The 15932-nt window shown below is 43.1% G+C and overlaps 1 protein-coding gene across 3 annotated transcripts in view; it reads left to right on the top strand.

Annotated features, from left to right (window-relative positions):
• Positions 1–15932, top strand: part of WWOX (WW domain containing oxidoreductase) — a 1119479-nt gene that overhangs the window by 844076 nt on the left and 259471 nt on the right. Inside the window, exon 9 of one of the 3 annotated variants that reach the window (XM_017953720.3) lies at positions 9918–10289. The exons of the other annotated variants lie outside the window; for them this stretch is intronic. Within the exon in view, the coding sequence (XP_017809209.1) occupies positions 9918–10013 (96 nt within the window). The 3' untranslated portion in view covers positions 10014–10289. Of the gene's footprint in view, positions 1–9917; positions 10290–15932 lie in introns of those variants that run through there. 3 annotated transcript variants of the gene reach the window in all.

Below are 15932 nucleotides of genomic sequence, written 5' to 3'. Positions count from 1 at the left end.
TATGTAAATTATGGAGGTGCTAAACATACATTTAGAGAGCTTTGTATTTTTTTAACTTTTTTTTTTTTTTTTTAATAGTGATGGGGTTTCGCCATGTTGCCCAGGCTGGTTTCAAACTCCTGAGTTCAAGTGATCCGCCTTGCTTGGCCTCTCAAAGTGCTGGGATTACAGGTATCTACCACTGTGCCCAGCTATAGAGCTTTGTTTGTTTATTTATTTATTTATTTATTTATTTATTTATTTATTTATGAGACAGGGTCTCACTCTGTCTCCAAAGCTGGAGTACAGTGGCATGATCTTGGCTCACTGCAACCTCCGCCTCCTGGGTTGACGCAATTCTCCTGCCTCAGCTTCCTGAGTAACTGGGACTACAGACACATGTCACCATGCCTGGCTAATTTTTTTTGTTTTTTTTTTAATAGAGACCTGTTTTTACCATGTTGGCGAGGCTGGTCTGGAACTCCTGAGCTCAAACAATCTACCTGCCTCTGCCTCCCAAAGTGCTGGGGTTACAGGTGTGTGCCACCATGCCCAGCTATAGAGCTTTTTAATGTGCCAAGCTCTGTGTTCAATGTTTCCGTAATCCTCATCTGACTTAATTCTCCAAGTCCTTGCCTAAGGTACTGTTGTCCTCCCCGTCCTATGGGGAGACAGGTCACTTTCCCAAGTCTGGGCAGCCAGCAGCAGGGCTGAGAGCCCCACTCAGACCCTGTGATTTTATTTTTCATGTTCTTGTATCTGGCGCTGAATGTCAGGGCCTTCTTGGCCTCTGGGAAAGACACAGGATGGCACTTTTGAGAGGAGTGTGAAATACATGAAGGCAGGACTGGCACACACCTGGACATGAACTAGAGGTGAGGCGGGAAAGACAGGAAGTAGATCAGTGTTGCCCAGACCCTACCTTTTCCACCTAGGGTGTGGACCGTCCTTCAGAGTATAGCCTCCAAGTTGGAACCCGTGTATACCACCGATGGTGTTTCCTGGGATGGTGATATTTATGAAGTGCAAAGGCCTGGCCACAGAGAGCTTGAGGGACCATCGTGTGAGACAGTGAAACCTTCAAAGGCAAGGGCCCTGTTTCATGAGTTTTTTCTCTCCAGCAGCTGTCTCAGTGGGCCTGTTTGAGCTGACCTGTCCCCTCAGTATTAGCAACTGGCAACAGTGGGCTTTTCTTAAATACAGCAAATATTAAGTGTCATCTCGGCCGGGGGCGGTGGGTCACGCCTGTAATCCCAGCACTTTGGGAGGCTGAGACGGGTGGATCATGAGGTCAGGAGATCGAGACCATCATGGCTAACATGGTGAAACCCCGTCTCTACTAAAAATACAAAAAAAAAAAAAAAAAATTAGCCAAGGGTGCCATAGTCCCAGCTACTTCCGGGAGGCTGGAGGTAGTGAGAATGGTGGTGTGAACCCGGGAGGTGGAGCTTGCAGTGAGTGGAGATCGCGCCACTGCACTCCAGCCTGGGCGACAGAGCGAGACTCTGTCTCAAAAAAAAAAAAAAGAGTCATCTCTGGGCATTTTAGTTTATTCATCCATTTGTTCATTTATTCCACAGGGATTTATTGTGCATTTACTATGTACTAACTGTTGGGGAAACAGCAATGAAGGGAGATGAAGTGTCTTTGTTCTAGTGTAGCCATGTAGTCAATGAATGAATGAGAGAGCAATATGCAGGAGAGAAGTGCGGTATGGCCCATCATACCAGGTAAAGTGATAGAGAAGGGCTGGCGATGAGAGCAGCCTAATTTCAGGAAAGTCAGGAAAGTCTTTAAGGAATCTGAAGGCTGAGCTGCTGGTGGGGCCGCCTCGCGATGGTGCTCGAGAGTGGGAGGCCCAGGCGGGGGGAATGCTGGCTTAGCACAACTGAAAAATACAAAGGTAGAATATGAAGTGTAATGACATGGTTGAGATTGAAATCTGATGTGGATGGAGAGGTTTTGCAGTCTTTCAGCCCAAGATTTGAAAAAGAAATGGAATTTCTAAGTGGAGTGGGCAGCCACAGGAGAGTTTTAGACAGGACAGTGGCCTCGCTGGATTTGCTGCCCGTTGACTTGGGTTCAAAGTCATGTCCATGCTGCTATTACAGATGCCTCCCAGAACAGTTTATACAATCATCAGCATATATTCATGGAGTATCTTCTGTCTGCTAGACACAGAATTGGGTATTGGGCTTTAAAGATGGATAAAAGGCAGTGCCTGGTCTTGAGAGGCTGCTACCTGGATGGTGTGTTTGCCATCCTCAGTAATGTGTATCCCTTACAGATGATGCCTAATGACGCTACAATTGCTGGGACGCTTTTTATAATTTTCTTCTTGTGCATTGCTTTTGATTTTTGGTTCTTTCTTTGGCATTAGCTCACCAGTGGCAAATGTGTATCCTTTAAGGGTGGACTTAATTTTTTGAGAAATGGGCAGAAGTTGTTTCAACTCTAGTCTCATGAATAAAGCAGGAGATTTATTGTTGGCAAAAGTGGCAAATAAAGAGGGCTGATGTTTGTATATGGCTCCTGAAATGGCTTAGAATGCCATTTTACCAGGTTGTCAAATTATTCAATGATCAGATATCAAATTATTAAAAATTATCAAAAGGAAGTTCCCTGAAACACAGAAGTGTTTGGGCTTTGTAGGTACCCAAGTCTACTGGGAAAATCCCCATTTCTGGGTAACCCAGCCCCTTTTAATGTCAACTTCAGTTCTCCAAATTCCACTTCCCCTTTTAGCCTGCCCCTCTTCCGTCATCCTTCATCAAGGTGACATAGGTCTGGCGATCTTTTGGGTATAGACTTGTGGATGTTGTTTTTGACATTTGTACATGCTTTTGCTCAAGTTCAAGGCCCAAGTTGACCCAGTTCATATATATACACTACATATATACAATATATATAGTATATATATACTATATATACACACATATATACTATATATACACATATATACATATATATGTATATATATGTACTGGTATTATATATATACTAAATATATATATACACTAAATCTATAATACCAGTACATATATATATATATAACCCCACCCAGATAGGATATTCATGGTTAGACCATAAAGTCTACATAACTGGACATTTTAAATCTATGTATATATAAAATATATATACTATATATATTATATATTTATATATATATACTATATATATTATATATTTATATATATACTATATATGTATTATATAATAGACAGATATACACACACACACCACAGGTCTGAAGCTTTTAAGAATAAACATTACTTTCATCCCATTATACAAAAATGCATTTGAGGTGGTCGTCATTTTACTTGGGCCAGGGTCTTCCGAGACTTGGGATAATAATACATATTTTTCTATCTTAAGTAAACGTATGCAGATTCTTAAAGCATGAATGCATGTATTACACACGTTATAAATTTGAGTAATAGAAATGTTTGTGTGTATACATAGACAGCATAAGGAGTATATATTGTGTATAAAATAACCTCTGTGGTATTTATTTACCCTGATTTTTTGATTTACGAGTCATCATTACTCACTATAGAAGAAGAAAAATAAATATGCAGAACACTGTAGATTTTTAATGGGGTTACTTCCCATCTTAGCTCAGTGTTTCTCTACCGAAGCTGACCTTGAAATTGCTTTTTAAATACAAGTCACAATATGCAAATTCCGGAATCAGGAGGAGTATCCGCTGTTAGGAGTTCTTTCGAATTCACATTTTTACATCATTTCCATCAACATCCTGTGTTCCATCTGCTTCTTAATCCATTAGTATCTGAGTGGGGGGATATGGGTTTTCTCAAATGCTCTAATCTCCACTGAGGTTAAAATACCCTAAACGTTCACATATGTCTTTCTTTCTTTTCTTTCTTTTTTTACATTAACTTTTCTTTTCCTTTTGAATGACCACAAAGCATATCTTACCCAGCGGGTTTACTTTTCTTTCGTTTTCAGTATTCATGACATCAAGGCCCTGTGTGTTATCTTATTGTCTCCTTATCCTGGTCCTTAGAGTCTTTCAAGAGAAGAAGTGGATCGTGGTGTAATGTACAGCTTCATTCTAATGAGTCGTATCGGTCATGTATTTTCAGTCAGTCTTCATGTCTGTGCTGTCCTTTTGCTTGGATCCCAAGGAAATTTCTTCTGCCCCCTCTACTCATATTTCATAAGGGTCTTCTGGAGCCGGCATGGCGTTGGGATGTATATATCACTTCTCTCTTGTTATGACCAGAAAGACTCACAACCATGAATGTCACTGAAGTTTATGATTGGTCCCCGATTGCCTCACATCTTGCACAGAATCCTCTTCTAGAAACATTCTTGCAGTTAGATAAACAAGCAGATATACTGAACTGGTTCATGAATGAATAGGAAATAGCCCAGTTGCAAAGGATAAATCTATCATGTGGTGGAGAGCGTGTTCAGGCAGATCATTTGGTTCTGCAGTCGCTTGGAGGATTGGGCCCGTCCTATAATTAATGCCACTAGCAGTAAAAGGACATTAGGGATGTCGTGCATGTTGATTATTTCTTCATTTTGTTTATCCAAGTTTCCCCGCCTTGGAAGCTCCGTGGCCATTGCCAAAGAAAGCCCTGGAGACAGAGCGTTAGCCGTTACTCCTCGTAAGCGCATCATTACCTTCCTCCAAACAAAGTCTTTTTTTTTTTTTTTTGTCAATAGAGGATGAAAACATTATTGGATTCAGGAGTTCATAGTAGTCCTATATGAAGCTGGGGACAGGGGGGATAGATTTATGAAATGGACCATTTCAAATGGCATTATCTTCCCACAGTGAGGTACACCTTTCATAAATCATGGGAGAGTGCTCAGAAAATAGAGCATTTGTTATTCCTGCAGTACATTGTATTTGCATCCCCCCACTCATAGGAAAGAAGAAATTCTCAGGTTTCCTTTCCCGGGTTTGAAAAGGCAATTAATCCCCTTACAGTGAAATTATATTTTTTTTAAAAAAGGGTATCGTTACCAAATAAAAAAAGTACTTCGTATCAGTCAAGGATGGTACTTTTACTACTTTTTTTTTTTTTAATCGTGGTAATTCTTTTTGCCAACTTATTTAGGCCTTAATTTAATTATGGCACTGATTAACTTCTTTGCTTTTATTTTTTATTGTAAACATTGTGCTCTACTCCATAGGAAAATGTAGATGAATGTGGGTCACTGGGAAATAAAGTGGGTGGGAGCATTGGCGAGCATTTCTTTCCCTCTCTCTATCTCTCCTGGTTTAGCTGCTGATGGGTAATTAACTCTTTAATATGCCCAAGTTCAAATTAGGTATGATCATGATTGTAACACGGAAGCTCCCTCCTTTTCTAGTAGCTTGGATGTGATTTGTATGGAGAAGCAGAGTGGGTGCTTCTTTGTGTGCGCTTGACATAGTTGAAGAATTTGGTAATAGTCAATTCCCTTTAAAGTAGTAGGCTTCTTAAATAATTCTAGTTGTTTTTCACACTGCCAACCCATCTTGAAGAATTACTCTTCAGTTATAAGGGGTTAAAATCATCAGGTTGATTGAAAAGTCAAGAACCTCCAGCGCAGCCTACCCCTTGCATATTTGATACTCTCTTTTACACTCTTGGGAGCAGTTTTGAGGACACGCTGTAAAAATGTATGACAGCAGTTTGAAAATAAGTCTGTTGCCCCAAATAATCATAAGAAGAAGACAGAAGAAAAACTGACCCCCGTAGCTCTCTGGGCAGTGGGATGACGGAAAAGCAAGGAATGAATAAAAACCCACCAGAATACATTATTTCACACAATTAAGGAGAAAGCTGCATTTTAAAGGTAGCTTCATCTCAGAATGTTTGAGACATGCTTTTCACACATGTGTCATGAGGAGAAAACAGAATGGAATGAGCACTAATGAGGACCTTGAACTTAACTAACTGAACTTGATGGTCATCACAAGACATAGGGGAGACATATTTTGAGACATCATTGTGCAGGCAAACATAAGCAAGAAATTGAGAAATCTTTTCATGCACTTCTCTCTGGTTTCCCGGAAGGGATGAATTCCAAATCCCGTGGCTAAGGTCCCAAGTCAAGAGATGTTCTGTGGTTCTTTGCTGTCTGCCCATCCCCTCCTCTCTTTCAAGGAAATAAGATATTCATTTGTAAGTATATAATGGAGCAGTCTTGGATTTGCATCAGATCAACTTTGGATGAAAGCTTGCCTTTCTGCCTTTATTTTTCCTTATCTTTCCTGCTTCTGCTTCCTGTTTTGTTAAATAAGGGGAATGACAGCAAGTATTTCAAATTCCTATAAAGTTTTAACTAGATAGCGAATCAAGGTGGCAACACATGGTAGGTTCTTAAATAATGGTTGCCATTTGAGTGCTTTCTATATGATGTGCATTTCATTTGGCACTTTACAAATAACCTCCTTTTCTGTTTAATCTTCAAAAAGATCCTGGGAAGCAGGCATTTTTGTGCCCTTTTCCTGGATAAGGCACACTAAACAAGTAAAAAGCAACCCAGGATCCAAATCCTTATCTCTTTGGCATTCAAGATTACCTTCTTACTCACTACCTGTTCATCTCCTTCGACTGCAAGTCCACTCCCCCAGGCCAGATAACCTGTCCAGACCTGGAGAATTCCTAGCAGGAGAAACAGGGAGGACCCAGGCATATAAACTTGCAGAGCAGCTGAGTTATCAGATCTTCTAAACCATGTGGTTATCTAGCTTTATCAGAGCAGCCTTGCTCTTGCAGTTTCTGACACATCATCGTTGATCAATCCTGGGAAATAAACAAAATAGAGGGCGAAGGCTCCACTCCGTGTGGCCCCGTGAATGGCATGGACGCAGCTGAAAAAATCCATGAAGGCTGTGGGACAATGGAAAAGTAGCGGGGTGTGCGATTGCAGGGCTGGAACCAGCAGTTAAAGGCAGCCCTGCCAAGACCATTAAACTTCCTGCAGCTCTTTCCGGATCCCACAATTTGAAGGGAAAATATTTCTCACCGCACATTACTACTTGGTGGACTAAATGGCTCCCCAATGTCCAGAAAGAGCACAGCTTCTGAAAGTGTGGTATGTGGTCCCTGAGATGCAACAGCAGCCACAGGGAACCCACCATTCCTGCTACCTAAGGCCTCCATTGCCTGATTTTCTGTTGTCAAAAGGGTTCATTTTCAGGTCCTTCACCAGATATTTTAGAAGCTCATCAAGGAAAGGACGTTTGAAGAAAAACAAACAAAAACACAAAATCAAGGACTTACTGATTTCTGAGAATTCCTCCTGAGTTTGTTTGTTTGTTTGTTTGTTTTGGGTTTTTTGTTTGTTTATTTGTTTTTGCTGTGGTATTATCTGAGCCTATGATGAGATTGTTGTTGATTGATTTTTGTCTTTCAAGACTCAGCACAACGCATCCCATCCTTCTGGATAATCTTTTCTACCCTTCCTTTCCAGATAAAAGTTGACTCTCATAATTGTAACTCTCCCCTACTTTATCAGCATCTACATCTTTCAGCCTCTACCACTTTGAATTGGAATTATTTCTTGTCTGTTTTATCTACCATGCTGTGAACTCCTTGAAGACAGGAGCTGTCTTATCTTCAAGGCGCTCAAGACACGTTTGTGGCATCACTTCAGTGGAGTCCAGTTATAAACAGGTGATGGGGGCAAATATCACAATATGATACCCTGAACATCTTCTCTGACAAAAACTGGTGGTCAAGATACAACAACATCTGTATTTGATTTGTCTTGCTGTGTCACATCAAGCTGTGGCCTTGAGTTTCGTACACATCTATGTAAGCACGCTGAATTGAGTGACTCTTTCCCAAGGATCATATTGGGATCTTTGGAATGAATGGCGGGTCACCCATCCAGTTGTTTTTGTGGAGATTCAAGCACCTGGGGAATGCAAGTCACAATATCCTGCAAAAGCCAACTTGAGGCCTCCTAGGACTGCACTGCTGCTTGTGACACTGACCCTTAGTCCCTATAAGTAAGTGAGCACGGCCCTCTAAGTGAAAGTGGAGAGGTTTCTCGACATTCCCACATAGCTGCTTCCCTGGTAATTCACATGGGTCCAGAACACAGGAGGGAGATTCTGATTGAAAAACTTTTCCTGAAGGCCAGGCGCAGTGGCTCACATGTGTAATCCCAGCACTTTCAGAGGCCGAGGCAGGGAGATCACTTGAGGTCAGGAGTTTGAGACCAGCCTGAGCAACATGGTGAAACTCCATCTCTACAAAAAAATACAGAACATTAGCTGGGCATGGTGGTGTGCATCTGTAATCCCAGGTACTTGGAAGGCTGAGGTAGGGGGATTGCTAGAACCCGGGATATCAAGGCTACAGTGAGCTGAGATCACACCACTGCAGTCCACCCTGGGTGACAGAGTGAGACCCTGTGTCAAAAAAAGAAACAGAAAAGGAAAGAAAAAGCTTTGCCTGTATATCTGAAACAAATGAAAACCAAATAATAATGGCACCAGTTCTTTCAGTTTCCTTGGAATATCAAGCACGATTTGAGTTGAGCAATTTGATGCTGTGTCATTTGGTTGATTTTCTTAAACATACAATCTCAAACTTTACAATAATAAGGTTACTTGTCTTTCTAATTGTGAAATCCACCCTTAGTTTTAATGCATCTAAAGTCTCTGTATCAAAAAGATCAAATTCAGGTTTGAAAGTCTATACTGTAACTAAAAAAGTTTTGGGGTTTGTTTTGGTTTGAGCAATTTTTGTAATTCTCTTGTTACTGTTTATATACCCTCTGCCAGTTCTGCCAAAATATTCTGGCCTTTTAGTCTTATGATGTTTTTCTCTCTTTTTGTTTGTTGGCTTATGTTGTCCGCTCGATCTGACTATTGGTTTTATTTCTAAGGATTTTTTTTAAGTTGGCATCTTTTTTTCTTTGACTTTCCTTGTATGGCCCCCTTCTCCCCTGCATTGTGTTGCTTCATTCATTGCTTTCCAGGTTCCTGAAAATTCTTTTTCTTTAGGGCTCATTTGGTATGTGTATTATGTTCTTGGTAGACGGAAGCTGTCTTTAGTTCGTATGGGTTGAGCACGGAGGGAACTTCATCTCATAGTCGCTGGACACGGAGCCAGTCCTGGCTCTTACTTTAACTGCCCTTGTGACCTTGAACATGTCATTTCATTTCACCACGTAGTCATTTTCTCATCTGTCTCTTCAGGCTAATAATCACCTGTCCTGCCTTCCTCACAGGCTTGTCGGGCAACCCAAAAGAGCCGCTTAGCTGCACAGCGCTTCGCAATGAAGCTGTGCTCTAGAAACATTCCACGATCTACTGGTGTTCCTTAACTAAGGTGGTTGTTCAGGAAATTCTTCCAATCAATTTTACTTTTACTCCCCCTGTAAGAATGCCGAGACACCTCTGCCTGTTTTCTCTTTCTGTATTTGGTTTTTCTTTTGTTTTTGTTTTTTTTGGACTGAGTCTTGCTCTGTCGCCCAGGCTGGAGTGCAGTGAGTGATCTCGGCTCACTGCAGCCTCCACCTCCCGGGCTCCAGCGATTCTCCTGCCTCAGTCTCCCGAGTAGCTGGAATTACAGGGATGTGCCACCACGCCCAGCTAATTTTTTGTATTTTTAGCAGAGATGGGGTTTCACCATGTTGGCCGGGCTGGTCTCAAACTCCTGACCTCCGGTGGTCTGCCCACCTCGGCCTCCCAGAGTGTTGGGATTACAGTCGTGAGCCACCGCACCTTGCCTCTTTCTGTTTTGAAGAAATAGTCAAGAAGTTTCTAGATGCACGCAAAATGACCACACCAGTCTTTGTGCTTATTTACACGATGAAGAAATGTCAGCATTCACTCTGGAAGACAGAGTTTCTCTGTGTCTTCATCCTAGGGCACAGGAGAGAGGCAGTGATGACGTGATTCCACTCTGCAGACACGTTGCAGGCCTGGAAAACTGTGTGGTGCCTTTGTTTTTCAGAGCATTGAGAGTCACGCGGGCCATATGGATGCAGTGGTCCACGGAATTGGCAGTGAGCCCCAGAGGAGCTCAGTGCAAGATAAGATTCTGGCCTAAGAACTGCGGTAGCAAGGACAAGAGGGCACCACGGTGTAAGAAGGGCCGTGGCAAGGACAAGAGAGCATCACACGATGACCTTTTCAGAGTCAGTAGGATAGTTTCCCTTCCTGGAAGAATGAGGTGAAATAAAGCTTTAGGAGTCGGTACTGCACGCAGGCATTAAATGGATTGTGAAGAGGGACTTTCTTTCCCCTCAGTCCTGTCTCTGCCTCCATAAAGGAGTAAGTTAAAAAAGAAAGTTTCTTTTTAAAAAAATGTCTTACTGCTCAATAAATCCCTGTGGGGGGGGAAGGGCGGGGGAGGGGGGGGAAAGGAATGCACATTAGTCTTCCATTAAAAATAGATCAAAAAAGTACCCAAAAGAAAAAACCCCACAACAATGAAATAAATTAGGATAATCCAACTAGAGGCCTGCAAATGAGTTTGCTAAATGTTATATTTTCTCAAGCCACTTAGATTTTTAACTTCCTGTTTCTGCCTGAAGCAATAAAGGCAGGAACACTGTCATTAGCTTCAAACACCATTTTTTTTAAGCCCCTAGCTGCATTTGTTATTTTTCTCTTCCCCCCTCAGCTGTATCCCTGCATTTATTACAGCACAGGTGCATCTTGCTCTTGAGTGCTAACTGAGATGAAAGGAATGAGGAAATGCTCTCTTCTACTTGCAGAGGAGTGCTGGCAAATTCAGTGAATGCAGAGTCGGCTGGGAGCCTTTCGGCTGGAAAGCGCTTCCTCTGATGAGCTGTCTGTTAGGGATTTTCAGGGATGACCCTGAAATTTTCAGAGGTGTCTGTCCACGCCACACTCTGTGGTCAGATAACCCCTGACCATAATAAGCCGGAGGATAATCACTTGCATTGTTCAATAAAGCAATTGCTTTGTCCCCTCACTTAGCCCCTTCCAAAGAGCCAAAAAGAATGTGCCACCTAGATGCTGTTTATAACCATTTTCACCTCTTGCCTCCAGGGGCTAAATTGGAAACCTAATTTTAGATCCATAAAAGCCAAAATACCTATAGGAGAAGCTCCAAAATAAAATATCCCAGAGTGGTTTTTAAGCGTCCTTCGAACAGGTTCAGGTTGATTTACCTCGCTGTGGATATTTAATTATGTCATTGAAAAAAAAACACCAGTAATTAAATCATTATTTCTTAGATGTGAGGTCCAAGGACATTCTAGAGGAAGTCAAAGGCAGAGTGAGGAAGGATGGGACAATGGAGGCCTGACGGGCTGGTGGAGAGGAAAGAACACAGCCTGTGCCGTCAGAGAGTTCAACTCCATCCGTGCAGCTGCTAGCATCTTGCCTTACTCACCCTCTCTGAACCTTAAGTTGCTCAGAATGAGACGGATAACACCTGCCTCCGTAGTTTGTCAGGATATTTAGAAATGCAGACTTGCACAAGACCTGGATCTCAGGTGGTAGGTTGGTCCACAGACAGTGGCACCACTAGCTATTATTTATTTGTTTATTGTCACTGTTTGGGACTCTTGTCACTGTCCCATCAAATAACTGCCTGTCTTGCTTTTAGAAGTTTCCAGAGCATCTTCCTGTTGCTGCATAGAACACTCGCACCTAACAGATCACAGAATCTGTGTCTTTTCTGGGTGGCTAGACTGAGAAATCCATTCTCTTATGAGTGAGCCAAAGGTCTGTCTCTTGTGGAATTTTTGCTTTTGAGAACCTCCCATTTCCTGAAAGGCCCCAGCCCCGAAGACAGCTCTGCTGCCTGATTGATAGATGCCCATGACAGCTCTGCTTCATGCCTGCTGCCGCCTCGTCCCTCTGGATGCCTTGTGGTTCTGCTTGTCTGAAGAGCATAAACTTGGGGGTTCCCACTCGAGAAGAGGTTCCAGCGGTTCCAGCCCCTATGTCAGGGGAGCCACTTTTGGGGCCGGTGGTAGGCAGAACTTTGACCCCGACACCTCCTCTCCTGCCATTACTCCCATGGTGGTGTTATGTAACATGACAAAAGGGACCTTGCAGATGTAATTAGGGTAACTAATCAGCTGACTTTAGAACAGGAAGGTTATCGGTGCAGACCAGAGTGATCACAGGAGCCCTTCAAATCAGAAGGTGCGGACCAGAGTGATCACAGGAGCCCTTCAAATCAGAAGGGGTAGGTGGACAGGAGAATTGGAGAGATGTGGCAGAGGGGAGGCAGAGAGATTGCAAGCGGGGAAGGATTTCACGTACTGACACTGGCTTTGAAGATGGAGGGGGCACATGACTGGAAATATGGGCGGCCCCCAGAGGCTAAGAACTAGCTCTTTCTGACAGCCAGAAGGAAATAGGGAGCTGCCACCTGCAAGAGCATGGAAAACAGGGACCTCAGTCCTGCAACTCACGGAGCTGAATTCTGTGAATAACCTGAATAGGTTTGGGAGTAGAGTCTTTCCCGGAGCCTCCAAAGAAGAGCCCAGGCTGGCTGACACCTTGACTTTGGCCTTCTGAGACCTGAAACAGAAAACCCACCTGGGTCACTCTGTGCCTGGGACTTCCAACCCACAGCAACTGTGCAGTCGTGAATAGATGCGTTGTTTTAAGGCGATGATTATTTGCTATGGTAGCAATAGAAAAATGGACACACTGTCACAGGGCCTTCCACAGGGTGGGGCTCAACCTGCCCTCAGCTTCTCTAGCATTTCCTTCTACAACCTGGACTTTTTCCTGTTGTCCCCTCCCGTGACACTCAGCTCTCTTCATTCAATAGAATTGCTTTTGTGTGATGATGAGTGTGTTCAGAGTCATACTCAGCCTAATTATTGCTTTTGACCAACCCCAACACATAATGCTGTAAGTCATGCTGTAGTACTTTTAATTTCACAGATGAACACATTTCTATTCTTTTAATCCCCCTCTCCAGGCTTGTGTTAACTCCATCTGGACAAAGCGTTGAGGTGTATGTGTGGCTTCTTTTGAGCATCGTGCCATAGCTGTCCCTGATCTACCTTGTGGAGCAAATAGGACAAGTTAAAGGCTTTCCTCTTGAGGGATGAACACCTAGTTGCGTGCACCCTACATTGTCTAGCGGGAGAAATCTCTGTTGTAGATTCTGACATGTCACTCCATATCTGTGTACTTTTTTATGGCTCTCGGCCCTGCCTTCTTAAAAGTAGCAGCAGTATTTATTTATTATTTATTGTATTACAGGTAAAGGATATGCTAAGTACTTTTCATGCTTTATCTAACCTAGCTATTATACTCCTATTTGACAGATGAAAGGACTGAGGCTTGTAGACTTTCCAAGGCTGTGCAGCTCTAGGTGTAGTCTGCCATTTGAATTTGGGCGATGATACCAGAGACCAAGTTCTCAACCATGAAATACTGCACATGTTTTTGTTTTTGTATTTTGGTTCAAAAAGAGAGTATGATCTCACTTCTCCCTTCTTGATAGGTTGTAGATTCCATGTCTAATCCATCCTTTTCCAATATTCCCTCCTAATCTTTCAGTTGAATTATGGTCTTTAGCTCAAATGCATGACATGATGTGTGTGCCTTTGGAGCAGGGTGGTATTAGTCAGTCGATGGCTAGTTCCTCGAGGAAAAAGGAAAGGAGAAGTTGACTACTTTTCAGTGTTTGTTACAACAAAAGCATGGTGGCATGCCATTGTTCTGAGGGGAAGGGGCTTCTTTGCCTTATCAGCTCCTGATGAAAAAGATATGGGGTTGGAAAGCTAAGTTACAGCAGGTGAACTTGAATTTGCGGAAGGATAAAGCAAACCTTGGCTATTAAAGGAACACACGCACACGTTTCTGGTATTAGGAAATGGAGATTTCTAACATCATAAAAAAGATTGAACTTAAAAATGACTTCCATTAAATAGGGTAAGAATTTTGAGGTGGATTCTTTTATCCTTGGGTCAGTACTTTCTGCAAACCTCTTAGTAATGGTTTCTCTTAGACACTCACAGTGATAAAATTGGGAGTTTTCAAATGAAATCTGGAATGATCTACTGGCATCATGCGTAGGACTTTGGAAAACTTGAAGGTTGGCACCTTTGGGGAAAACCTGACTTTTGCAGCAGGGGCTCTGATTGTCTCTTCTTATTATAGTGCAAGGTGTTTGGCAGAGGTGTGGCAGCTGAAGGCCCAAGGATAACATTGTCCAGATTTTCAGTTTTTGGAGCCATAAATATCCAGTTCTTTCCAGCCCCACTCAACTGCCTCTCTTAATTTCACCACCCCATTAGCTTCATCTCAGGCCAGACGTTGTAGGTGGCAGCGATTGTAGGACAATGAGAAGAGGCCAGATGAGGACAGAATTTTTATTTTCCCTTGCCAGTAACAAACACAACCCTAATTTGCTTAGACCAAAAATAGGAATTGATTGGCAACTGGGAAGGCTAAGGGTGGATCTGGCATGGCTGGATCTAAGTGATTGAATGGCACGGTCATAATTCTATTTCTCTGCATCTCTCATCTGTACTTCCATCTCTGTAAACTTCATTTGCAGACATGGCCACCATGCACCCGTACCCTTAATGTTCAGGGAATATTGGTGGGCAAGAAAGCTCCTTCCCTATAGGTTCAGCAAGAGTCCCACGGCTGACTCTCATTGGTCCTCAGAGGGTCACATGTAAATCATTGAGCCAATCACTGTCATCCTGTCTGGACGTGGAATAAATGACACCTTAGAGCATGGAAGCAGGATCAGCTTGATCCACACCATATAGACTGTGAGGTATGAAGTAAAGAAGGCATGTTATTGCTGGAAAAGGGGGCATGGTATTAAAAAGACAAAAACAACTGGACTTCATCACAGCAGCTATACTGCTACATCAATACCCATCCCAGGAGACAGTGGCAGTCCTGATGTCAATCTTGTCTTACAGTCATTGCCAGTGGAATTGGGGACTGTGGTTCCACCTGGTACTGGGGAACCAGGTGATGGTGGTATGAGGCCTGGGCCCATGGAAGGGGTGAGAGAGAGCCACATACTTACAGTTGTGAAGGGGGCCAGCCGGGATGGCAGCTGGCAGGAAAGGTCTGAGCAGAGTAAGAGGCACCAGCATGCCAAAGGCAGATAGCAACGCTCTTCAATGGATGTGGGTGAGAGGGCAGTGGAATCCAGCAGGGACCATGGTTTCCCTCCATACCATTTTTAAATTGTGGCAAAGTGATCTTTTTGAGACTCAAATCTGAGTATGCCGGTGTAATCTTCCCACCCCCAGATAAACTGCAGCAATGATTTTATACTGTTTGTAGGGTAAAGACGGATCCCTAAACATAACCTACAATCCCTCCCCGCCGTGACCTAGCCCCCGCCTACCTTCCCTGTCTCATTTCTCACTGCTATCATCGTAACCCTCTACCCTATTTATTTTGGCTTCTTGAACTTTCCTTCCTGCAACAGGGCTTTTGCACGTGCTGATCTCTCCCCTACTTCGCCTCTACTCAGTCTTTATATTTCAACTCAGTAGTCACTTCCTCCAGGAAGCCTTCCATGACTGCATTAAATGCTCCTATAAGTTTTCATAGTTCTGTGCATTTCCTCTTGGCAGGAATGAACTGAGCTGCAGTTTTATGTTATTTTTTGTTGTTTTGTTTGTTTGTTTGTTTGTTTGAGACAAAAGTCTCGCTCTGTCCCCCAGGCTGGAGTGCAGTGGCACGATCTTAGCTCACTGCAACCTCCACCTCCCAGGTTCAAGCAATTCTCCTGCCTCTGCCTCCCTAGTAGCTGGGATTACAGGCATGTACCCGCACACCTGGCTAATTTTTGTATTTTTAGTAGAGGTGGGGTTTCTGCTGTGTTGGCCAGACTGGTCTTGAACTCCTGGCCTCAAGTGATCTGTCCACCTCTGCTTCCCAAAGTGCTGGAATTACAGGTGTGAGCCACCACGCCTGGCCTATTTTTATGTTCATTTATTGCTATTTTTCCCACTTGACAGTAAGCTCCACAGGGCATGTGTTTGTTTCA

The sequence above is a fragment of the Papio anubis genome, chromosome 18, assembly GCF_008728515.1.
Source record: "Papio anubis isolate 15944 chromosome 18, Panubis1.0, whole genome shotgun sequence".
In the NCBI taxonomy this organism is placed as follows: Eukaryota; Metazoa; Chordata; class Mammalia; order Primates; family Cercopithecidae; genus Papio; species Papio anubis.
This window is presented reverse-complemented; position numbering and strand designations above follow the sequence as displayed.